Here is a 27,174-nt window from a genome sequence, read left to right on the forward strand (position 1 = left end):
CGAAGCCAACTCTACAGACAAAGAGTAGACTGAACTATAAGACATAAAATGATCCCCATGAAGAGAGTGCTTCTCAGTTCAAGTAGATACATAAGACTAAATGGACAGCTCCAGAGGTGAGATGAGAAGGCAGAAAGGGACAGGAGCTGGTTGAACGGACATGGGAATCCGGAGTAGAAAGGAGGAGTGTGCTGTCACATTATAAGAATAGCAACTAGGGTCACATAACAATGTGTATATAAATTTTTATATGAGAAATTAACTTGAGCTGTAAACTCTCACTTAAAGCACAATAAAAAAATTTTTCACAAAATTCTATGCCTTCTCATGATTCAAAAACAAACAAAAAAAGAATAAAACATGTTGGCTAACTAGGAATAGAAGGAAAGTCCATTTTTTACCTGGCCTTACTAGTAAACTTGGATACTTAACAAAATGGAAATTCTGTTAGAAAAATAGAAAGTGTGAATCGACGTCAGGCCAGTAAGGAACAATATCAGCGACAACATATCAACAGACAGAGCACAGCTTGACAAACTTATTCTGCAAGAGACCAGATATTAAATACTTTAGGTTTGTGGACTACACAGTTATATGGCAACTACTCAATTCTGCCATAGGAGTTAAATAAATGAATGGGCAAGGCCAGATTCCAATAAAACTTTATTAACAGAATCAAGCACCGGGCTGGATTTAGTCTGTGGGCTGTAGTTTGTTGATTTCTGGATTAGAAGAGAAAAGCCATACAACTTTCTAAACCAAAAGGTGGCAAGTAATGCCAAGAGTCTGGACCACCTGTTTTTGTAAATATAATTTTCCTAGAATAGAGCCAGGCCCATCATTTACATGTTGCCTCCAGTTGCTTTTGTGCTCAATGTCAGAATTGAGAAGTCATGATGAAGACCCTAGGGCCTGCTACCCTACGATATCTGGCCCTTTACAGAAAAAGTTTCCCAACATCTGATCTAGATCAATGCCAAGAAAAAAAATGCTTTTTCATAAAATAATTTTTTCACATATCAATTTTCATAAAACCTGACACTTGTTTCTATTATAAGATCGTCATGATTAGGCACAGGTGATTTCTTTTTCTTAACATTAAAAACATATATATATATTTAAAAGCATACATGCAAATGGCCATTTTAAGAACACACAAAATAAGAGCTGTATATTGTTTGTTGATACATACATATTAAGCTAACATATACAAACATACAATATATAAACCCAGTGCCGTCGAGTCGATTGAGACTCATAGCGACCCTATAGAACAGAGTCAAACTGCCCCATAGAGTTTCCAAGGAGTGCCTGGCGGATTCGAACTGCCGACCTTTTGGTTAGCAGCCGTAGCACTTAACCACTACGCCACCAGGGTTTCCATGTATAGAGCACTTTAAAGACAGGTATTATATCTGGAAAGGAAATGAAGAGGATATGATTTGAGTTTTATTAGTATCAGTTTATTCCTCTCAAGCAAAAGTATCAGAAGCAAAATATGAAATCACGAGTAAGCCCTACATACGTTCAACTAGGTGAATAAGAGAAGTTCTCTTACTAAAGAGATGAGGAAGGCCAGCATGCACAGTATCAGCATTATTTTTCATCACGGTTCTGGAAACATTACCCAGTGCAGTTTGATAAAATAATCAAATAAGAATTATGACGATAAGATGAGATGAATGATCAGTATTCACCTAATATGACTGTATGCCTTTTTAGTCAGGTAGCTGGCTACAAAATTAAAAAATAAAAATTGAGAGCATTCTATAAAACACACACATCATGAGTCACTGTTACAGAGTTGAGCATTTCTTTGGAATGATTTAATACTATCTGTTGAAAATCCCCAAAAAACATATCACTGGTAACCCAACACTCCACTTGTAGGATTTTCCACAAAGGAGATACTGGCAAGAGTACGCAAAGACATAAGTAAAAGCATTACTTAGGTGTATTAATAGAGGATTACGGAGCCCTTGGGTGGCACAAACGGTTAAGTGCTGGACTACTAGCCAAAAGGTTGGTGGTTCAAACCCAACCAGAGGCTCCTCAGAAGAAAGACCTGGCGATCTGCTTCTGAAAGGTCACAGACTCGAAAAGCCTATAGAGTACAGTTCTACTCTGCATGCATGGGGTCACTGTGAGTCAGAATCAACTCTAAGGGTGACTAACAACATTACAGAGGATTAACTGAGTGAGTAACAGTACATGCATGCAACAGAACACTCTGCAGCTATCAAGATTGCGTCAATTTACACTTAGTGGTTAAGGTTACTCAAAGTTATGCAAAGCACAAGTCTGTTTTTTTTTCCTAAAGATAAGTTGTATATTTACATTATCCACCCACATACGCACCAAGATCCACAGCAAAATGTTAATGGTGACTACAGGGCATTTTTAACTTTCTTCATTATATTTTTATAAGCCCATGATATACTATAAATCTGAAAAAAAAATAAGAAATCTCCATTTAAAATAAAATTGCTGATGTCAAATCATTAGTGCAAGTGCATGGCCTTAAAAGCTCTCATTACTGACTAGATGGTTCCCTGCTACCACCGATAGCTCTGACAGGGATCACAATAGAGGGTCCCAGACGGAGCAGGAGAAAAATGATAGAACGAAATTCAGGTTCAAAAAAAGACCAGACTTATGGTCTGACAGAGACTGGAGGAATCCCCGAGACTACACTCCTGGACACTGTTAACTCAAAAAAAACTGAAGTCCACCTTTTGGTCAAAGATTAGACAGGCCTATAAAACAAACAATAACACACCTAAGCAACTTGCTTCTTAGTTCAATCAAATTTATGAGAATAAAAGGGAAACACCTGCCCAAAAGCAAAGGCAGGACGGGACAGGAAAACTGGATGAATGCAACAGGGGTGGAAAGGGAAAGGGGGAGAGGGCCGGCACATTGCGGGATTGCAACCAATGATCCAAAACAATTTGTGTAGAAATTTTTAAATGAGAAACTAATTTGCATCACCTAAAGCACACATACACAAAGAAGCTTTCATTACTGAAAAAATAATGATGGGGAGGTAAGCTATAAATACAAATTTTGCAAAAAGTTAAAAAATATAAATACTGGGAAAATAGCCATTACATACTTACATAGAGAACACCAGAGAAGCATGCAGTAAACCTGGAAAAAAGATAAAAACTGCATCTCAAATAGAAAGCTTATTAATGGTAGATATATGCTGAACCGTTCATCTCACAAAATCTTTCACTTTTGTGGGTTCAGAAGATGGGGATGATATGGGGAGCCACGGGGGATTAGAAAATTAGTCGTGGAGGAAGGACTTGGACTTGAAGGCTTAAGGGAAATGTGAAGTTCACCAAGTCTGTTGCAACAGCCAACTTTTGAACTCAATCCAACCACCAGCCAGGAGCCCTGAGCGTACAAGGGTTCAACTTTCACTTTCCTCCCTGCTAAACACAGGGGCCACCGCCCCACCCACACACCTGGACCAGACACACTCGTACACTGACTCCCTTCAGTGGTTCCTCGTTCACTGAGCGTCAAATCAATCCAGAGCTCTAGCTAAACGCCTCAGTAACTGACAAACCCTAACCCCTCTAACCCCCACCACTTTTCAATCATTGAGCCCTAAAGCCAGAGTTCCCCGCAAAAGACCCCAAACCCTGGCCCCAGCAATCTCAGTCATTCATCTCTAGACTTTTAATCACCGATCACTAGAGCCCCCTTCACTGAACCAAGACACCACAATCACAACGACTTACAGACTTCTACGTGCTCCCTTTCAAAACACACACACACACACACACACACACACACACACACACACACACACACACACACACACTCTTCCCTCCTCCCCCTGCTCCACAAATAAACCCACATACTCACCCGATTCTCTTCCGAACCCGCAGCGACCGCTTAACGGCAGAGCCTACTTCCCCAAACTTGTTTCCCACTTCCTCTCAAGTCCCCCATACTCTTCTCCTGAGAATACCATTTGGCAACGGTCCACGGCGTTTCTATGGAGAACCGATAACTGGGTTTCCGGCTTTTTCCTTATGAGGTAATAAATACGCGCGGTAGTCGCCATGGCTCCCTGGGGGCGGCCATCTTTGAATGCCGCACTCACAGAAGGTTTTGCGCCAGTTAGACGCTTTTGCGCCGGGGATAGACGCGATAGTGAGAGGCTGCTGAAACTCTCTCGTTTCCTGGAATGTCAGCTCTTGCGGAACATGGATAGATTTTTCAGAGGCTCGAACTCACACAAGGGAAACATGACGTGGGGTAAATTCCTTTCAGCAGACTGGGCACAGAATAAAATGATCACCTTCTAATTTTTGCGGAGTGGTTTTTTTTTTTTTAGGTGAACTACGTATCACGACCAAAATAGTGTAGGGTGAGGACCGGCCACGTTTAGCTCTGTTATATGTAAGATGGAAACCCTGGTGGCATAGTGGGTTAAGTGCTACGGCTGCTAACCAAAAGGTTGGTGGTTCAAATCCACCTGGCGCTCCTTAGAAACTCTGTGGGGCAGTTTTACTCTGTCTTATAGGGTCGCTATGAGTCGGAATGGACTCGAGGGCCACGGGTTTGGTTTTTGGTTTGTATGTAAGGTCACCAAGAGTCAGCGTCATCCCCATGGCAACCAACAACTTTCTTATCATTGGCCATTACGGCTGTGACATCTCAGTTCGGTGGGAGGAAATTGAAGTAATCTCTGGGCACCTCAATCACTGTGCTAATTGTGAAAAGTTTCAGGGACCAGATTAAGATTTAACAATGCTAGACAAAAATGTCACCGTGGTAGCGGCGTGGTATTTTCGTCGTTGGGCTTGAGCACCATGGGAGCGGCCATATTAGAGGAAGTCCTGTATCCGTACAGTAGGAAAAAAAAATTGAGCTCAATACACCGTAGATAGAAGATACTTCGCAAGATCAACAGGGTTTGGGAAAAGTGAGATTGTATGGGGAATGTCGCGATCACAAGGTGAACAAAAACAACAGAAATAGTGGACGTTATGAGCACTTTCCAGCCTCATCCCAACCACGCCCCTAATCCCGCCCAAGTATAAAAGACACCACGTCCTAGGCGGCCACTGATCTATTTTCTGTCACTATTTATGAATGAAAGCATACCCTTAGTACTCTTTTTATCTGGCTTCTTTCATATCTTGATGCTGTTGCATGCGGTGGAGGTAGTTCTGACTGATAGTGACCCCATATACAACAGAACAAAACACTGCCTGGTCCTGCACCATTCTCACAGTCCTTGATATGTTTGAGCCCATTATTGTAGCCACTGTGTCAATCCATCTTCTTGAGGGTCTTCCTCATTTTCACTGTCTACGTTACAAGGCATGACGTCCTTCTCCAGGGACTGGTCCCTCCTAATACCATGTCCAAAGTACATGAGAAGAAGTCTCACCATCCTCACTTCTAAAGAAAATTCTGGCTGTACCTACTCCAAGACATTTAGTGGTTCTTCCGGCAGTCCATGGTATTAGCAGCCTTCTTTCACATAAGAAAAAACATAGCATGTTGTTATTGTTGTTAGGTGCCAACCAGTCCATCTCCACTCATGGCTATCCCACGTGACAAGGTAGAATTGCCCCATAGTGTTTTTTGGCTGTAATTTTTACCGAACCAGGTCTTTTTCCCATGGAGCCACAGTTAGTGGTTTTGAAATTCATCCATGTTGTGGCGTGTATCAGTATTTCCATTGTTTTTGGTTTCTTTGCATTCCATTGTAGAAGCATACCAAAATGTGTTTATTCACTCACCAGTTAATGTTTCAGCTTTTTGGATATAACAAAAATAAATCCTATTAACATCCATGTACAAAAATAAATGACCTCAGAGAACAGGACTTCTCATAATCCTATGTATCTGCACCTCCTCACGACGAATTTTCTGGTAGCTATTTGCAAGTCTATTACCCATTTCTAGCTCTTCCCTAGTTCGTATTCTCCTCTCCCCCAGTCCTAGGACAGAACATGCACTTACCGTAAGAAATCAGAAACCTTGATATAACAGATTGTGGCACCCTGGCCCCATGTTAACCTCCTTGCTTGCATTGCACGCAACTCCTAAGCCATTATAATTCTCAGAATCCACCTCATAAAGTCCCGTAAACCCAGGTCAAAGCAAGAGGTCAGCTGCATCTTGAAAAGCTATGTCTGTTCCAGCCAATTCTCACATCCTCCATTTCTACCCTGGGCCAATCTTTCAGCTGAGGTACTGGAACTGCCCTGCTTACATCCTTGGCCTGTACTACCTGATGCCCACAGCACAAGCCAGATGACACTTGTGATGTGATGGATCACTTTTATATGGCATTTCTCAGCATGGTCTAATAACTCCCACCAAATGACTAGGTGGGCCTATGGAAATGAGATGTTTGTGGCTCACTGCAGTACAGTGAATTACTTAATATGGCCCTTCTAGACATAAAAGCCGTTGCCGTGAAATCAATTCTGGCTCATAGTGACCCTGTGGGACAGAGTAGAACTGCCCCATAGAGTTCCCAAAGAGAAGCTGGTGGATTCGAATTGCTACCTTTTGGTTAGCAGCCTGAGCTCTTAGCCACTGTGCCACCAGGGCTCCATAAAGAAAATGCCACTGTGGAGGTACCAGGGATAAAAACTTCTAACCATATTCTTTGTAATTTCCACCAAATGACTGGGTGGGACTAAGCAAATGAGGTGCTTGTGGCCCATAAAGGGGATCTGACAGCTTGCTAATAATGCAATAAAGTTCATGACACTCTTGTGGGGCTGGGACCATGCAAATAAGTTGTATGGAACCCTAACCAGCGCATTGATCAGTATTGCCATCCTTCTAGGCTTAAAATTAGCCATCTCAGAGGTGGACAGGGGGACTTCATGACCATCAAAAGGGAAGAGCTGGGAGTGGAGCACATCTTTTGAACCTGGGGTCTCTGCACTGGGAGCCTCATAGACCCAGGAGACACACAGAGAGAGCTGTAACACTGGAGTTGTTTTTGTCAGGTGTCGTCAAGTTGGTTCTGACTCATAGCAACCCTATGCACAATAGAACAAAATACTGCCTTGTCCTGTGCCATCCTCACAATTGTTGGCTATGTTTGAGCTCGTCGATGCAGCTACTGTGTCAATCCATCTTATTGAGGGTCTTCCTCTTTTCTGCTGACTCTCTACTAAGAATGATGTCCTTCTCCAGGGACTGATCTCTCCTGATAACATGTCCAAAGTATGTGAGAAATAGTCTCGCCATCCTTGCTTCTAAAGGGCATTCTGGTGCACTTCTTCCAAGACTTATTTGTTCATTCTTTAGGCAGTCCGTGGTGTATTCAATATTCTTCACCAACACAATTCATAGGCGTCAATTCTTTGGTCTTCCTAATTCAGTCTCCAGCTTCTTGCATATAAGGCGATTGAAAACACCACGACCTGGGTCAGGTGCACCTTAGTCCTTAAGGTGACATCTTTGCTTTTCAACACTTTAGAGAGGCCTTTTGCAGCGGATTTGCCCAATGCAATGCGTCTTTTGATTTCTTGACTGCTGCTTCCATGGGTGTTGATTGTGGATCCAAGTAAAATGAAATCCTTGACAACTTCAATCTTTTCCCTGTTTATCATGATGTTGCTTATTGGTGAGGACTTTTGTTTTATGTTGAGGTGTAATCCATATTGAAGGCTGTGGTCTTCGATCTTCATCAGTAAGTGCTTCAAGTTCTTTTCACTTTCAGCAAGCAAGGTTGTGTCATCTGCATAATGTAGGTTCTTAATGAGTCTTCCTCCAATCTTGATGGCCCTGTTCTTCATAGAGTCCAGCTTCTCAGATTATTTGTTTAGCATATAGACTGAATAGGTATGGTGAAAGGATACAACCCTAATGCACACCTATCCTGACTTTAAACCATGCAGTATCCCTTTGTTCTGTTTGAATGACTGCTTCTTGATCCATGTACAGATTCCTTATGAGCACAATTAAGTGTTCCAGAATTCCCATTCTCCACAATGTTATCCATAATTCATTATGATCCACATAATTGAATGCCTTAGCATTGTCAATAAAACACAGGTAGAAATCTTTCTGGTATTCTCTGCTTTCAGCCAGGATTCATGTGACATCAGCAATGATATCCCTGGTTCCACGTCCTCTTCTAAATCTGGCTTGAATTTCTGGCAGTTCCCTGTCGATATACTGCTGCAGCCGATTTTGAATGATCTTCACCAAAATCTTACTTCCATGTGATATTATTTGATGATTTCCGCATTCGGTTGGATCACCTTTCTTGGGAATAGGCATAAATATGGATCTCTTCCAGTCAGTTGGCCAGGTAACTGCCTTCCAAATTTCTTGGCATAGATAAGTGAGCACTTCCAGCGCTGCATCCATTTGTTGAAACATCTCAATTGATATTCTGTCATTTCCCAGAGGCTTACTTTTCGTCCATGCCTTCAGTGCAGCTTGGACTTCTTCCTTCAGTACCATTGGTTCCTGATCATACGTTACTTCCTGAAATGGTTGAACATCGACCAGTTCTTTTTGGTATAGTGACTCTGTGTATTCCTTCTGTGTTCTTTTAATGCTTCCTTCATTGTTTGATATTTTCCCCATAGAATCCTTCACTATTGCAACTAAAGGCTTGAATCTTCAGTTCTTTCAGCTTGAGAAATGCTGAGCGTGTTCTTCCCTTTTGGTTTTCTATCTCCAGGTCTTCGCACATGTCATAATAATACTTTGTCTTCTTGAGCTGCCCTTTGAAATCTTCTGTCAGCTCTTTTATTTCATCATTTTTTCCTTTTGCTTTAGCTACTTTACATTCAAGAGCAAGTTTCAGAGTCTTTTCTGACATCCAGTTAGGTCTTTTCTTTCTTTCCTGAACACCAGAGAGACGGTGTGAATTGGCAGCAGAACCAAGAGACCAGCAGGAGACAGGCAGGAGACAGTGCAGTGGGCTTCCCGGCCCACAGAGCAAGAAATCTGAGCACCTTTGGGTAGAAGGCTTCCTGGTAGAGTGGGGTGCCAGTGGACACTTAATGAAGCTAGGTTTGGCAACCCACGGAGCTAGAGCTGAGTGCCTTCAGGCTGAGGCTTACTGGTGGGGTGGGGCACCTCTCGGCACTTATCAGCAGAGCTAAAAGAGCTTTGTAACACTTGGCCAAACATGGCAGAGGACGAGGGGCTAGAGAGATGCCTGTTTGCAGACACAGCTGATAAGAGGCTGTCCTGATTGAAGAACTGTACCCTGAGCATTCCTGAACCTGAATTGTAACCTGTTATTCCCTAATAAACCCCATAACTGTGAGTATGGCTTGTGAGTTTTGTATGGCCATTGCAACAAATTATTGAACGCAGCAGAGAAGCATCTCGTGGGAGGGATGGTTCATGTCAGAATCGGTAAAAAGTTTGAAGAGAGAAGGCATATCTGACCTCTGCCTCATAGGAATCAGCTTCAGGTTGTTGGTTTTGATTTTGATTCTCCTCTCCCCTTGTGAAGTTAGAGGTCAGATGCTGCTGCCATGCCATTTTTACACTTGTAAATCACAAATCATGAAATGCACCTCTTCTCAATTATCTAATGTGGTGCAATGGATCGTTTTTATGTAGCCTTTCTCACTATGGTCTTGTAACTCCCACCCAAATGATTGGGTGGGACTATGCAAATAAGATAATTGTGGCCCACCAAGGGAATTGGTCAGTTTTACCATTCCACTAGGCTTAAAAGAGAGCCAATTCCAGAGCAGAGAGAGACTCCCACCACCACCAAGGAAGGGAGAGCCAAGAGCAGAGCGGGTCCTTTGGACCTGGGATCCTGCACTGAGAAGCTCTTGGAATCAGGAGACAGAGAAAGACAGTGAGAGAGAGAGAGCTGTAACATGGAAGATCACAAGAAGCGGTGGCAGAGAAGTAATGGCAGAGAAACAGCAGCAGGAGAGACTGGCAGCATGAGATGGTGTTGTGGGTTTCCTGGCCCATGGAGCAAGAAAGCTGAGTGCTTCTGGGCAGGGGGCTTGCTGGTGGAGTAGGGTGCCCCCAGGCACTTGGTGGAGCTAGGTTTGCTGATCCACAGAGCAAAAGCTGAGCACCTTCAGGCCGAGGCTTACTGGCAGAGTGGGGTGCCTCTGGGTACTTATTGGCAGAGCTAAAAGAGCTTTATAACACTTTTCTGAGCAGGGCAGAGGCTGAGGGACCAGAGAGGGACGTGCCTGTGAGTACAGCTGGGAAGTGCCAGTCCTACAGAAAAACTGTATCCTGAACCTGAATTGTAACCTGTTACTTCCCTAATAAATCCCATAATTGTATTGTCTGTAAGTTCTATGTGGCCATGGCAATGAATTGTTGAACCCACAGAGAATTAGAGAGTGCTGTGGAAATGGACTTGACGGCAACGGGAACGGGTGGGAGGAATAGCTGGTGTCAGAATTGGTAAAGATGGCAGAGAGAGGAGAGATGTCTGACCTCCGCCTCATAGGAATCAGCCTTGGGCTCCTGATCTTGATTCTTTCCCCCCTTGTAAAGTTAGAGGAGGTCAGACGCTGTCTCTACACCGTTTTTACAACTGTGTAGTAACTAACAACAACAAGGTGGTTCTAGGTGAGAATAGTTTTGAGATCGAATAGCAGGGGCAATCTCTGAGAATACCAATGTCCACATACCAATGCACATGTGTGGTTACCTCTTGTGATGGTTAATGTTATATGTCCACTTGGCTAGGCCATGATTCTCAGTATTATGTAATTATCCATTTTGTGATCTGATGGAAGGGGAGTTTCCCTGGAGGTGTGGTTTGCGGTACAATGAATTGTTTTTGTGTGGCCTTTCTCTCCATGAATTTGCCTACCATGCATGCAATGCTTCTGCCAAAACTACCATCTGTGGACTTAAAGAATGCCTTATCCACCATCATCATATCCCACACAGAATTGCCTTGGATCAAGGGATTCACTTCACAGCCAATGAAGTGTAGCAATGGGCCCATTCTCATGGAATTCACTGGCTTTACCATGCTCCCTATCTGTGGTGCTGTTTTTCCCATAGCCAGGATTCACAGTTTCAGGAATCAATGGGTGGAAATAAGAGTGGTGCCACTCATTATTACCCCTAGTGGCTCACTTGCAAAATTTTTGCCTCCTGTCCTCATGATTCTATGCTCTCTGGGTCTAGAGGTCTTAGTTCCAAAGAAAGGAATGCTCCCACCTGGGGACACAACACTGATTTCACTGAACTGGAAGTTAAGCATGTCGCGTGGCCACTTAGGGCTCCTCATGTCTCTGGATCAATAGGCAAAGAAGGGAGTTACCATATTGGCCAGTAATTGATTCTGATTAACAAGGGGAATCAGGTTGATATTACATAATGGAGGTAAAGAAGAATATGGCTAGAATACAGGCAATCCCTTAGGGCATCTCTTAGTACTACCATACCCTGTGATTAAAGTCAATGGAAAACTACAGCAACCCAATTCTGACATGACTACTAACGGCTCAGACCCTTCAGAAATAAAGGTTTGGGCAAAGAACTACCACCAGGTGAGGTACTTGCTGAGGGCAAAGAGAAAATGGTAGTGGAAAAGATAGTTCTAAATACCGTTACAACCGTGCGACCAGTTGTAGAAAAGAGAACTGTAATTGTTATGAGTATTTCTTCCTTGTTTTATTATACGTGTATGTGTGTATACAGGTTTTTGTTGTTTTTTCTTTCCTCCTTTATCCATTACTAACAAAATATAAGATGTAAATGGAGCTGCTGTTTTCCGTTGTACGCATGTTAGTTGTATCATGTTAGGTGCAAGTATGACTTTATAAGTGTCTTTATTTAGATATTATATATGGTTTGAGGAGATGTGTACAGGTGCCAAGTTGACAAAGGGTAGACTGTGATGGTTAATGTTATGTGTCAACTTGGCTAGGCCATGATTCTCAGTACTCATGTGCACATAATGTCTGTTTAGGAAACGTCTGACCGCATATATGTCCATGGTCCCATAAGGTTTTTTTTAAAAAAGGAAATCAGTTCTCCTTTACTATTTCCCCCTAATGGTTTTAAAGACCCCAAACCTCCAGACTGAATGAGCAACGGGATTCCAGGGCACATCCCTATCCCCACAGCTCCTCCTCCTCTGCCTCACCCTCCTGGCTTCATTTACCCACCCATCAGAGCCGTTCACTCCCAGCACAGGACAGCACCTGCCTCGGAGCCTCTGCTCCTATCGTGGGCACTGGCAGGGTTTTGGCCAGCCCTGGCGTGCTAGGGAGCTCCTGGCTCCAGGTAGCAGCAGCGACTGCACGTGATCAGGAAGCAGTCATACAATGGGGGCAGTGGCAGTTAGGGCCACTACCACCAGCCATGCTTCCAGTTCTCCATGCTCCTTGTGTGCCCTGCCCCCCGCCCCCCAGCCTAGTCATGCACAAAGTCCCAGTCCAGCTGCTAATGCAGCCCCCATCTGGCTCACAGCCACACACCCAGCAAGCCTGGCTCCTGTATTCAGTGGATACAGCTCTCAGGCTTTGTCCAGTAGGCTCCCATAAAGTTTTAATCCGATAGGCTGCATGCGGGTTGGTTCATAACTACAGATTGTACAGAGAATGCTTGTATATAATATGGTGTTCGAACGATGTCCAAATAACAGAACATTGTATTTCACAAAACATATCGTGGCCATTAAGTAATGCATGACGATTTTTAGTTTGGCTTATTCCTATGACTTCTCTGATATGCCCCTTATATATTCTGACAGACATGAAATAATTCATTTTTTTTTAATGATACTGATTTTTTTCTTTCCAATGATTCCTTCCCTTGAATGAAAAGATGTGACTGACTAGACCATTAAGTCATTCATTCCACTTCATTCATATTCCAAATCGATGTAAATTTTTTTTCTGTTTTGCTATGTGATGGGAAATATACAATTACATATAAACTCAAGGAATTTATAATCTGCTTGAGAAGACAAACTTAAAAAAAAAAAACTTATACACTGGTTTATGTAAGCAACATTAAGTTTTCTTCCAAGTAAGAACATGGCTCATGAACAAAAAATTGTGTGACATGTTTAGGACTTCTGAAGTCTACCCTCATTCTAAACACAAATACTTTGATCCTTATGCTGTATAACCCAACCCAGTGCCGTATATCCCTGTCAATTAATGTAACTATATACATCCTCAGCTTCATTTGCTGGACGGAAAAATGCTATATGCATATAACTCACCTAACAAAATGGTAGCTCAAAGAGAGTAGCAACTTTGTCATGGTCATCATCTACAGTTCCTACAACAGCACCAGGTAAACGATATGGTTGATAAAAAAAAATTTCAGAGTGGTGGTACCAACAATGAGACAAACCACAGGTTAGGATGGGTGCCATCTTAAATTTTTGAGCTGTGTTTCCCCTAGGTGCTATTTATAAACACATCCAAACACATTAAGTTACATTAATGAATTAAATACATACTCAGTTTCCTTTTGAAGGACTTCAGAAGTCTGAAATAGCAACTGAAAAAACCAGGAGGCAAAGAAATAAAGAGCTAATCATGTAACGATCCTGGGTGGGTGTAAAAATGGCAGTGTGGCATCAGACCTTGCCTAGCCTGGGGAGGGGTGAGGACAATCACCATCAACATCAGCCCAAGGCTGATTCCTGTGAGGTGGAGGTCAGACATGCCTCCTCTCTCCAGACATTCATCAATTCTGACATGCCCATGGCACTCTCTACTTCTCTGCTCGGTTCAATAATTCGCTACAATGGCCACATGGAACTCAGAGACCATACTCCCAGTTATGGGGTTTATTAGGGAAGTAATGGGTTACAATTCAGGATCAGAAATGCCTCAGGATACCATTCTTCAATCAGTATAGCTTCTCAGCAGTGCCTCCAGGCAGGCCTGTCTCTGGCCCTCAGCCTCTCAGCCTGACCCCTGCCCAGCTCAGGCAAGTGTTACAAAGCTCTTTAGCTCTGCCAGTAAGTGCCTGGGGGTAACCCACCCCACCAATAAGCCTCGGCCCAAAGGCGCTCAGCTCTCGCTTCATGGGTCAGCAAGCCTAGTTCCCCTGACAGGTGCCCAGAAGCACCCCATGCCGCCGATAAGCCTCCTGTCCAAAGGCACTCAGCTCTCTTGCCCACTGTAGCTGCCTTACTCCACGGGCTGGTTCTGCCGCTGTGTCTCTGCCACTGCTTCTCACCATCTTGTGCTGTCTCCAGTGTTACGGCTCTCTATTTTCTGGGTCTAGGAGGTTCTCATTATAGGGACCCCGGGTCTGAAGGACATGCATTGCTCCCTTTTCTTCTTCTTGGTGGTAGTGAGGTCCCTCCTGCTCTGAGACTGGCGGTCTTTTTAAGCCTAGCAGGATGGCAAAACTGACCGATCCCCTCATTATGGTTCCATACACCTTATTTGCACAGTCCCAAACCCCCAAGGGTATTGAATATTGAATATACCACGGACTGCCAGAAGAATGAAAAATCTGTCTTGGAAGAAGTACTTATAGAATGCTTAGAAGCAAGGATGACAAGACTTCGTCTTATGTACTCTGGACATGTTCTCAGGAGGGACTGGTCCCTAGAAGACATCATACTTGGTAGAGAGTCAGCAAAAAAGAAGACCCTCGATGAGATGGATTGACACAGTGGCTGCAACAATGGGCTCAAACAGCAATAACTGAGAATGGTGCAGGACTGGGCAGTGTCTCGTTCTGTTGTACACAGGGTCGCTATGTGTCAGAACCCACCTAATACCACCTAACAACAACAACCCAATCATTTGGTGGGAGTTACAAGACCATGGCAAGAGCGGCCATATAAAAGCGATCTATCGCATCATAGTGGGCACAGAAGATTCATTCAAAAAAAGGAAGTTGGGGGGATCATTTTATATGCTAAAACTTTAACCAGTGATGTGAAACACAGACTGCCTCCTTTGAATTACAGTAGTCACTGACATGGCATCTAGGAGCGTGATTCAATGTATATTGTTCTAAAATGAACATCATGTGTATTAGCTGATGTATAATGAGGTTAAACTTGTGACAGAAATCTCCAGAACATTCATCATTTTCACAGAGCTCCTCTCCTTCATGAGTTCTCTGATATTTTGCTGAAGATGTTCCAGTTAATGTGCTCAGAGTTTCATTTCTGTATAATTTCTTCTGAAAATTGATGAGACAGAATGAACTATGGACAACCCGGCCATATTCACAACCTTCCAAGAGTTTCTCTCCTGTGCGTTTCTCTGATATCTACTGAAGTCTTATTTCTGGGCAGGGGCTTTTCCATGGTCATTATAAATCTTCCTACTATGAGCTCACTGATGATCTATGATGATCACTGATGATGGGCTCTATCTTCCCACAATGAGCTTTCTCAGTCTCTGTATTCATATGGTTTCTCTTAGTGTGCACTTATCAACCACATATGAGGTAGGCTTTACTCAAGGCTTTTCCAGTTTGAATGTATCACAGTTTATTCCTGTGTATTTTTTACGACATAAAATGTGATGTAACTGATCTCTGAAGGCACTACCACAGTCACTGCATTCATAAGGTCTCTCTCCTGTACAAACTGTATTATCTTCTGAGGGTGAACATCTGGCAAGAGGCTGTCCCAAAAGGGCTACATTCTTATCTGCTAGGAGCCCACTGATGTTTAATGACGTCTGAGCTACCACAGAAGATATCTGCACTGTCACTGTATTAACAGGGTTTTTCTCCTGAATGAGATCACTTGTATGTGAGGAGGTATGACTCTTTGAGAAAGAATTTTCCACCTTGACTGAACTGACACATTTCTCTCTTGCATGCAGCATTCCTTTGTGATAAACAAGGCATGACAAGTGGGAGAAAGCTTTCCCACAATCAGAGCATCCATAAGGTTTCTCTCCTGTATGAGTTCTCCGATGTCTATTGAGGCACGACTTATCTCTAAAAGCTTTCCCACAGTCACTGCATACATAGGGTTTCTCTCCTGTGTGAATTCTCTGATGGTTAATGAGACCTGACTTGTGTGAGCAGGATTTTCCACATTCAGTGCATACAAAGGGAGTTCTTCCTGTGTGAAACCTCTGATGAGATATGAGGCAGGTCTTCTGGCTGAAGCCTTTCCCACATTCGCTGCATACATAGGGTTTCTCTCCAGTATGAGTTCGTTGATGTATAAGAAGATTGCCCTTCTGGATGAAGCCTTTTCCACATTCATTGCATATATAAGGTTTCTCTCCAGTATGAGTTCGGTGATGTACAATGAGATTGCCCTTTTGAATGAAGCCCTTTCCACAATCACTGCATATGTAAGATTTCTCTCCAGTATGAGTTTTCTGATGTGCATTGAGCTGTGATTTCCAGCGGAACGCTTTGTCACATTCTGTGCATTCATATGGTTTCTCTCCTGTGTGAGTTCTCTGGTGTTCAATGAGCCTGGACTTTCTGGCGAATGCTTTCTCACATATACTGCATCCATGAGGTTTCTCTCCTGTGTGAACTCTCTGGTGGTTAATGAGACGAGACTTCTTGACGAAGTCTTTTCCACACTCATTACACACATACGGTTTCTCTCCTGTATGAGTTTTCTGATGACTAATTAACTGTGATCTCTTGGGGAAGGCTTTGTCGCATTCAGTGCACGCATAACGTTTCTCTCTTATATGAATTTTCTGATGTTCAGTGAGCCTGGACTTCCTGGCAAATGCTTTCCCACATACGCTGCACCCATGAGGTTTCTCGCCTGTATGAACTCTCAGATGATCAATGAGGCGAGACTTCTTGATGAAGGCTTTCCCACATTCACTGCATACATGTGGTTTATCAATTTTGTGAGTTCTTTGACGCTTAACAAATTGTGGCTTTGTGTTCATGGGTTTTCTGCATTCAGGAAATTTAATTTCAGGATGCAATTGTTCATGTTTAGTATGGAAAATGGATTTCCCAGCTCCATTAGCTTCACGAGGGTCCTTTATTTCAAAGCTTCTGCTCTGGTTGACTAAACATAAATTTGATTTGCATGTCTTCCCACATAAGCCAAATATATCATGATTTTGCCTTAAAGGAAAATGGCTTTTCCTCTGATGAACAATATTTCCAAATACATTATGTTCCTGGCAGTGTTCCACTCTCTTCAGACATCTTTGGTTTTGCAAGTGCCCCTGCTGATAATCATCAACTTTCTCCATTTCTAGAAAAGAAAAGAAAAATGAAGTCTTCCATGAGCATGGAGATCCTGGGTGCTGCAAAGAGATAATGTGCTCAGCTGCTAGCTGAAAGGTTGGAGGTTTGAGTCCACCCTGAAGTGCCTTGGGAGAAAGGCCTCATGATCTATTTCCAAAAAATTATTCATTGAAAACCCTACGGAGCACAGTTCTACTCTGGCACACATGGGGTTACCACGAATCAGAATTCACTCTACGGCAACTGGTTAAGTTCCATGAGCATGGATAGACTACTACTTCACAAATGGCTTCGTGTAGACTGGACTTTTTTAATAATTTTTATTGTGCTTTAAGTGAAAGTTTATAAATTAAGTCAGTCTCTCACATAAAAACTTATATACACACCTTGCTACATACTCCCAAGTACTCTCACATCTACTTCCATGGCAAAGCCCATCATACCATCTGCCCTCCTTTATAAATATATTCAGAAACTGACCAAGACTCACCTCCTCCACCCAGGTCAAAGAAGTTAAGAAAACGATGCCAAGATGATGCCACATCATGTAGCTCCTTGACAGAAGACAAATTTCCATCATATACCACAGGTAATATGATTAACCGGGACATGATGTCATCGGAATATGATAAAGAAAAGGAAAGTTCTACAGGAATGAATCCAGCAATATCAGTTAAGATGAAGTTCAAGAATGATAAGAATCAACAATTACAGGTAGTCCCAGACTCGGGATGGGGTTCCGTTAGGATATTGTAAGTCAGCTGACATAAATCAAATACCTCATTTTTTTTAGTTTTATTATTGCCTTTTATTATCAGTATCTGTATAAATAAATCATAACACTGAACACCTGCAAGTGAACATCTGAGAATGATATTACACGCTGCAACACTGAATGTAGTACATATTACTAACAATAAAATGTACAAAAAAAAAAACGGCGGGTTGTAACTTGAACACATTGTAAATTGGGGACTACCTGTATAGAAAGGAATTAAGGAGCTTGGTGGTGCAATGGTTAAGTGTTTGGCTACTGAAGCACAGTGAATTACTTAATATGGCCCTTCTAGCCATAGTCTTTGTAACTCTCACCAAATGACGGGCTATGCAAACGAGGTGCTTATAGCCCACCAAGGGGATTGGATAGCTTGCTAATAATATAAACAAGGTGTATGGCACCTTTGTGGGGGTTGGACCATACAAATAAGGTACATGGAACCCTAACTAGGGGATTGGTCAGTTTTGCCATCTTGCTAGGTTTAACAGGAGACTGAAAGAGAGAGAGAGAGGAGCTGTAACATGAAAGACAGAAGAGGCAGCAGAACCAGAAGACTGGCAGGAAATCGGCAGGAGACGTCACAGTGGGCTTCCTGGCCCACAGGGAGAAAAAGCTGAGCACCTTTGGGCAGAGGGCTTCCTGGCGGAGCAGGGTACTTCTGGGCACTTGGTGGCAGAGCTAGGCTCACCAACCCACGGATCAGCAGAGCTGACTGCCTTCGCGCTGAGGCTTACTGGTGGAGTGGGGTGACTTCGGGCCCTTGCTAGCAGAGCTAAAAGAGCTCTGTAACACTTGCCTGAGCAGGGCAGAGGCTGAAGACCCAGAGAGAGGCATGGCTGTGGCACAACTGAGAAGCAGCTGTCCTGATGGAAGAACTGTATCCTGTGCATTCCTGAACCTGAATTGTAACCTGTTACTTCCCTAATAAACCCCATAATCGTGAGTATTATTTGTGAGCTCTGTGTGGCTACTGCAATGAATTATTGAAGCCAGGAGAGAAGTAGAGAGTATCATGGGTGGGACGGTTTAGAGTCAGAATTGAGAAAAAGGTTGGAGGGTGGAGGTATGTTTGACCTCCACCTCCTAGGAATCAGCCTTGGGCTGTTGATCTTGATTCTCTTTACCCCTTGTGAAGTTAGAGGCGGTCAGACACCCCTACCATGTCATTGTTACAGCTACTAAGTGAAAGACTGGCAGTTTGAACCTACCCAGTGACTCTGTGGGATAAAACCTGAAGATCTCCTCCTGTAAAGATTATACTCCAGAAAACCCTGTGGGGCAGTTCTACTCTGTATCACTTGGGGTCACTATGAGTCAAAACTGACTCAATGGCACCTAACAACAACAAAGGAATTAAAGCAAAGCAGGCATAGGGTTTCACGATCTGCTTTGGGCTGGGAACTAAGAAGGAGAAATTCAAAAAAAATCAACAGGAATAGCAAAGACTTCAAGTAACGGATCTGAAGAGGAAAGGAAGTTTCCAGGTAACTCTATGGTGCCCAGGATATATGATGTACAATAATAGAAAAGGGGCTACATTTTTAAAAGGCTGGAGGGAATAGGTTTTCTCAAAAGGAAGATGATTCTAGTTCTTCCCACAGGGAAGTGGGGATGCGTCGGGAAGCTGCCATAGAGGCGGATAATACACATGTTACAAACGTGTTGGTTAAGGGAGATACTAATTTATGAGTTTCCAGAGAAAAAGAGCTTATTAACATGAAGGAAATTTTTGAGATATATAAGAACAGAGCAAAAAAAAATGGAAAACAATCTTTAGAGAACCTCATGGAGGAAAAAGAGAAGCTAAGGACTAGATAAATGCACAGCAATAAAACAGATTCCTGTGGAGGGCACAGTCTCCAACACAGGGTTGAATATTAGGAAAGGAAATCAAATTAGCCAATGGAAGGAAAAAGTACAGTAGTCAGAAGAGAATGCTGAAATAAACAATGTCTCTTTGAAGAGAGGCACAGAAGGTGGAATTTCACAGAAATTGAGGAAGAAGGAAGAGGCAGTGATACTCCAACAGGGAACAAGGAATGATAAAATTTCAGAATCTAGGAAGAAGAAACCCAGGGGAGAAAAATCAATAAGGCCTAGATGCAAAAAGGAGCCCTGGTGGCACAAATGGTTAGGCACTCAACTGCTAGCTGAAAGGTTGGTGGTTCAAACCCACTCAGAGGTTCCTCAAAAAAAAACAGGTCTGGTGATCTGCTTCTGAAAACCCTATGGAGCAGTTCTACTTGTACACATGGGCTTGCCATGGGTTGGAATCTACTCAACAACAACAGATGCAATAAGCAGGGATGAAATCTAAAAAGAGATAAAAGGGCATATTTTCCTCTACATATCTAAAAGAAAAAGAGCTTTTGTAAGAGGAGAGGGATCCATGAAGACATCGTTTGTGTATCTTCAGATACCCTCACGGCTAGGACACCTTCTCTAAAGGATTAGAATACGACTTCCTTGACCACCCACCTTGTCAGTTCTCATTACTCACCTGAACAAGTTCGCCTTTGGACTTCATCTTCTACTGCCCATGGTTCCTTCCCTCGTTCCAACTTGGAGAGTGCATCTGGTTTGCCAGCTTGAAACCCTGTTCATGGGAAATGACAGAAGACTTAGGCTCACCAAACTGGGCTGTACTCTGTCAACATGGGAGAATGTTGTATTTTTGGAACTATGTAATCTACATGTCTGCAAAATAAAGGCTTTGTCTCAGGAGAGGGCACATTATACCCTCTTATCTGGGGCCACAGAGAGGACTGAGAAGCTACCATTTTAAAACATTACATATACTCCAAAGCTTTCAAAAACTGAGAAAGGAAAGGTCACTGACAGGACATTCTGAGTGACACAGGAGAGCTGTCCTCACCCACTGACACCAGGTTGTTATAGTTCTCCAACATCACGTCCTGGAACAGGTCCTTCTGAGCATGGTTCAGGAGCTGCCACTCCTCCCAGGTGAACTCCACGGCTATATCACTGAATGTCAGTGATTCCTGTGATAACAGGGTTCTGCTTAATATGAATTGTTTCTCTATTATTGATACTGTTATAGACTGAATTATAAAAACCTCCTGCCATCAAGTCGATTCCAACTCACAGTGACCCTAAAGGACAGAGTAGAACTGCCCCATAGGGTTTTCCAAGGAGCAGCTGGCGGATTTGAACCGCCAACCTGTCCCCCAAAAATGTGTTGTAAATCCTAACTTCTATGCCTGTGGTTATAATCCCATTTGGGAATGGGCTGTCTTCAGGATTAATATAGGGTGTATCTTGAGTCGGTCTCTTTTGAGACATAAAATCCATTGCTGTCGAGTCAATTATGACTCATAGCGACCCTACAGGACAGAGCAAAACTGCCCCACAGGGTTTCCAAGGTTGTAAATCTTCATGGAAGTAGACTGCCCCATCTTTCTCCTGTGGTGTGGCTGGTAGGTTCAAACTGCCAACCTTTCGACTATTAGCTGAGCTCTTAAAGATGGCAGCTAGAAGCAGAGATGGGGTAAGATAGATGCCAACACACATGGAGATCTTCAAGGAACCAGGAAGCATAAGCTAAAGAGCCAAGGATCTTCCTCCAGAGCCAACAGACAAAGAAAGCCTTCCCTTAGAGCCAGCACCTTGAATTGGGACTTCTAGCCTCCTAAACTGTGAGAAAATAAATTTCGGTTTATTAAAGCCATCCACTTGTAGTATTTCTGTTATAGCAGCAATAGATAACTAAGATGAGCCCTGGTGGTGTAGTGGTTAAGAGGTCGGTTGCTAAGCAAAAGGTCAGCAGTTCAAATCCACCAGCCGCTCCTTGGAAACCCTATGGGCAGTTCTACTCTGTCCTACATGGTTGCTATAAGTCAAGAATTGACTCGACTGCAATGGGTTTGAGTTTTTTTTTTTTGGTCTCAGAAACTGAGAGTAAAATTAATGTAAACCCCACAACAATATATTCCTGATCCTACTTTGCTTTGATGTTGAGGGTATGTAAATTTTATTTCTCCATAAATCCTGCTTAACCAATGGATACTTTTCTATTTAAATCAACTGACTTTTAAAGTTTTCTCCAAATCAATCATGGAGTGAAATTAATAATAAAACAAACCAAAAGTTACCTGGTTCCTGATCATTTTCTTCTGTTATCATGAGATTGCCAGTAACCAGAATGGTGTGTTTTTAGCCTCTCTTGATTGCCCTAATTTTCTGGTTAGAGACCTCTGCCTCCAGTCAAGGGTGTCCCCCATAAATGAAGATACACAGGTCCTGGAACCTTCTCTTTACTTTCCTTGATGTATCTTGCTCCTGGAGCCAGGACCCATGGGCTGAAAAGTAAATACATACATTTTTAATTTTATTATGATAAAATACATATAACAAAAAGTTTGCCATTTTAACCATTTTTAAGTGTACAATTCAGTAACATTAATTACATTCACCATGTTGTTCTACTATCTATTTCTATAAGTCTTTCATCATCCCAAAGAGAAATGCAGTACCCTATCAGCAAGAACTCCCCACTTCTCCTAGCACCCAGTCCCTGGGAACCATTTAATACACTTTTGGAATAAAATTGAGAGTCAGGAAATAAGCTCACATTTCTATGGTCAAATGATTTTTTTTTTTTAATTGTGCTTTAGGTGAAAGTTTACAGCTCAAGTTAGTTTCTCATATAAAAATTTATACACACATTGTTATGTGACCCTAGTCGCTATCTCTATAATGTGACTGCACACTCCTCTTTTCCACCCCCGACTTCCCATGTCCACTCAGCCAGCTCCTATCCCTTTCTGCCTTTTCATCTTGCCTCTGGACAGGTGCTGCCCATCTAGTCTCCTGTATCTACTTGAACTAAGAAGCATACTCCTCGTGAGTATCCTTTTATGTCTTATAATCCAGTCTATCCTTTGTCTGAAGAGTTGGCTTCGGGAATGGTTTTAGTTCTGGGTTAACAGAGTCCAGGGGCCATGTCTTCTGGGGTTCCTCCAGTCTCAGTCAGACCATTAAGTCTGGTCTTTTTACTAAAATTTGAGTTCTGCGCTCCCCTTTTCTCCCGCTCCATCAGGGACTCTCTGCTTGGTTAAATGATTTTTGACAAGGGCACCAAGACCATTCAGTGGGGAAAGAACAGTTAAATTGTAAAAAATGGCATGGCAAAGGTGTCTGACCTCCTCTAACTTCACAAAGGAGAAGGAGAATCAAGATCAACAGCCCAAGGCTGATTCCTATGAGCCAGACATCGGACATATCTCCTCTCTCCAACCTTTTTACCAATTCTGACACCAGCTGTCCCTCCCACAGCACTCTCTACTTTGCTGCTGGATTCGATAATTTGTTGCAATGGAACTCACAGACCATACTCACAGTTATGGGGTTTATTAGGGAAGTAACAGGTTATAATTCAGGATCAGAAATGACTCAGGATACAATTCTTCAGTTAGGACAGCCTCTTCTCAGCCATGCTCACAGGCAGGCCTCTCTCTGGCCCTATGCCCCTCGGCCTGGCCTCTGTCCTGCTTGGGCAAGAGCTACAGAACTCTTTAGCTCCACCAATAAGTACCTGGGGACATCTCACTCAGCTAGTAAGCCTTGGCCCAAAGGCACTCAGCTCTCTAGCTCCATGAGTCAGCAATCCTAGTTCCACTGACAAGTGTCCAAAGCTACCCCACTCTGCCAGGAAGCCACCTGCCTGAAGGCACTCAGCTTTCCTGCTCCATCTCCTGGTGGTCTCCTAGTTCTGCTCCCTCTGCTGCCACTGTTTCTCTACCACTGCTTCTTGCTGCGTCCAGTGTTATAACTCTCTGTCTCCTGGGTCTACCAGGTTCTCAGCGCAGGGATACTGGTTCTAAAGGACATGCTCTGCTCCTGTTTCTTCTTTATCCCTTTTCCACCTCTGGGACGACTCATTTTAAGCCTAGTAGGATGGTAAAACTGACCAATCCTCTTGTTAGGGTTCCATATACCTTATTTGCATGATCCCCCTCACAAATATGCACCTTATTTGAATTATTAGCAAGCTATCCAATTCCCTGGTGGGTGATAAGCACCTTATTTATATAGTCCCACCCAATCATTTGGTGGGAGTTACAAGACTACATCTAGAAGGGCCATGTTAATACTGCACCACAAACTTTGAAATGCATCAAAAATTTTAGAAGATGGTTTAATGACTGGTAAAAGTGATATATACGGTAAAATATATAATAAAGAAAATAAAATATTAATGCTAAAATGTTGATGGTAGGCATATAAAACCAACAAACCAAACCCAGTGCCCTTGAGTCAATTCCGACTCATAGCGACCCTACAGGACAGAGTAGAACTGCCCCATTGAGTTTCCAAGGAGCGCCTGGTGGATTTAAACTGCCGACCCTTTGGTTTGCAGCCATAGCACTTAACCACTACGCCACCAAAAAAAACCAAACCCAGTGCCGTCAAGTTGATTCCAACTCACAGCGACCCTATAGGACAGAGTAGAACTGCCCCATAGAGTTTCCAAGGAGTGCCTGGCATATTTGAACTCTCAACCCTTTGGTTAGCAGCCATAGCACTTAACCACTACACCACCTGGGTTTCCATACAGATATACAACTGTAAGTTTCTTTAAACTATGCTATATGCTTGAAAACTTTCATAATAAATGGGGAATGGAGAAGCTTGCTATAATAAGAGTTCAGTGAGATGATCAGAAGAAAATATTCTGAAAGTAATTGCTCTTCTATGTAATAACATATTAGATGAAGAGAAGAAAAGCACCAAAAGTGTAAAAAAAGAAAAAAAAAAACACTATTTACAACTGCAGAAAAAAAAATTTCAGGGTAGAGATGAGGAACAGGAAAAAAACACCCTTAGGTGAATGCATATTTATAGCCTATTCTTACTAAATCCATTGCCTGTTGAGTCCATTCCAACTCATAGTGACCCTATAGGACAGAGTAGAACTGTTTGGTAGGGTTTCCAAGGAATGGCTGGTGGATTTGAACTGCCGACTTTTTGGTTAGCAGCTGAGCTCTTAACCACTGCTCTACCAGGGCTCCAATGATAACTAATTTGAAAAAAGTACTTAAATTTATCTAAATATATGCATAAATTTAGTGTGATTCCAGTCACAATGCCATGGGTTTGCCTGTTGGCAGCATACTATTGCCAACCGAAAAAAAATTTTTTTTAACAATTCATGATATGAAATAAAGTAGAAGGATAACTTATACCAAGGTTTCAGCAGTTTAACTGAATTATGAAAATCAATCAAAGAAAATTCAAGACTCAAATACACCAAAATTTTAACAAAAGTTATTACTGGAGAACAGAATTTGAGGTAACGGAGATGTTAGTTTACTTTTTTAACTTGTGTGCGAATGAACCTGAAAAGGAATACAAAATAAAGAAATTGTGTTTACGCATACATTTACACAGTTAGCTTGCAGGAAGGACAAAATCTTCATCTTCAATTTAACGGAAAACTTACCACTTTAGATTTGTTTAATTTTTTATCTTCCTTAAAATTTTGATATCTTAGGGGATGAGACGAACGCGAAATGTAGGAAACCAAGAGACTTTCAAACCAGTCCATGAAGAGCGATTTGGTCTGGAAAGACTGCGAGGGAATGTAACGTTCGCTTGCAGCCAAAGTTTGAGTCTCAACTCACTCACCAACCAGGGTCCCTGGACCTCTACAGCTTCAGCCCTCACAAGCCTCTCAATCACTTGACACACCCCTGGGTCCCCCCAAACGCTATTCACATCCCTCCCTCGTACTAACTCCGAAAGATGTACGAGACACCCCCATACGCTGAGCATACCCTCGACTCCTCCATCACTGAACCGCATATTTAATCCAGACATCTCTTTCATTGACAATCACCACCCCTTCCCCAGTTCTCAATCACCGTGCCCCTACAGAGTGACCCGAAAAGAGTATGGAACTCTCAGTCACTGATTTCGACAGACCTTTAATCAGTGACCACGAGAATCCAAAGCACCCCACCTACAGACATCCCCGTCAGGTAATCACCACTTGGTATGCAACGGTTCCACCCTACCCTCTTAGCCTGTTCCACCGACTGACCTGATTCCCTCGTGACCCCACCGCGACCTCCCGGAGACTGCACGCACTTCCGTGAAATTTTTCCACCTCTGCCGCTTGTTCACTCTTGGATCCAGTCTACCGCGGCCGACGAGAGCGCCAGGTGTGTCGAGGAACAAGGACGATTGGATTTCCGGCATTTCCGAATGAGGTAATAAGACCGCGCCATCTTCGCCTTGGCTCCTTGGGGGCGGCCATCTTTCACTACTGACGTACAAGAGGTAGTGCGCCTGTTTAGTTTTTTTTTTTTTTTTTTTTTCAGTCAGAGATGGCCCGGAACGATGAAAAGCCATCGAAACTACTCCATTTCATGGCACCTTAACCTCTTCGCCGCGAGGCTGGAAGTTTCACTAACGGTGCCGCGCAAATTGCACAAATTTTCGAAAGTTCGAGCTTACTCAAATCAAACATGGGCGCGGGCTACATCCACCTCAGTAGGGTAGGGAGAAAAAATGGCCGTGCTATTTATCTACTTTGTACAAAATTAGACCTGGAAAGGACACAGTGGGCGTGGCCATTTTTGAAGTTTCCGTGTCCGTACAAAAGAAAACGCTTTCTCAATGCTTTCTCAGGGGAGGGAAAGGCGTCGAACAGGACGGTAGGCAAATACCCCAGGAACCCCTCTGGCTGAATGTGGCGTGGAGGAAGAAAGTTTTGAAGGCAGAAAAGGGTTTGGAGAAGCTGTGACAGCAGAGGAATAGCGTTCACGCTCTTAAAGGGAAATAAAAAACAGTAACGGGGAGGAGCCTAGGCTACCTTTGGGGATAGGATTTAGGACAGTAAAGGTGAGAGGACTAATCAGCCAATGGTTAGAGGGAATCCAGTGACAGAGGCGGGATTTTCTTTACATAGGGAAGGAGGTTTTTCTTCTACCAGGGGTGGAGCCAATATAAAGTGGTGGGGGTGGTGTCTAAATTGTGAAATGAGTAAGTAAGACAATTCCAGGAAGAATTGTTGGGCAAGGAAAAGTAACCATAGTACACTACTTGGCTGAGTTGCGAGTAGTATATGCATAAAGCATAATAACCCCCAGTGACGTGGAGTCTATGCCGACTCATAGCGACCCTATAGGACAGAGTAGAACTGCCCCATAGAGTTGCCCAAGGAGCGCCTGGTGGATTTGAACTGCTGACCCTTTGGTTACAACCCTTTGGTTAGCATAATGTAAACACTAAATTTG

The 27,174-nt window shown here is 43.0% G+C and overlaps 2 protein-coding genes across 2 annotated transcripts in view; one reads left to right on the forward strand and one right to left on the reverse strand.

Annotated features, from left to right (window-relative positions):
* Positions 1-4,188: 4,188 nt before the first annotated feature.
* Positions 4,189-26,727, reverse strand: LOC126086052 (zinc finger protein 613-like). The gene is given in 6 exon segments (XM_049902084.1): positions 4,189-15,539; positions 15,541-17,143; positions 20,415-20,510; positions 20,790-20,916; positions 22,027-22,233; positions 25,977-26,727. Coding segments are annotated over 5 exon segments (1,941 nt in total). The 5' UTR covers positions 22,042-22,233; positions 25,977-26,727; the 3' UTR covers positions 4,189-15,439.
* LOC126086226 (zinc finger protein OZF-like) overlaps positions 25,828-27,174 on the forward strand; it is a 42,493-nt gene continuing 41,146 nt past the window's right edge. The window contains exons 1-2 of the mRNA XM_049902392.1: positions 25,828-25,914; positions 26,072-26,145. Of these exons, the coding sequence (XP_049758349.1) occupies positions 25,828-25,914; positions 26,072-26,145 (161 nt within the window). The remainder of the gene's footprint in view (positions 25,915-26,071; positions 26,146-27,174) is intronic.

Source organism: Elephas maximus, chromosome 11 (genome assembly GCF_024166365.1).
Source record: "Elephas maximus indicus isolate mEleMax1 chromosome 11, mEleMax1 primary haplotype, whole genome shotgun sequence".
Lineage (NCBI taxonomy): Eukaryota > Metazoa > Chordata > Mammalia > Proboscidea > Elephantidae > Elephas > Elephas maximus.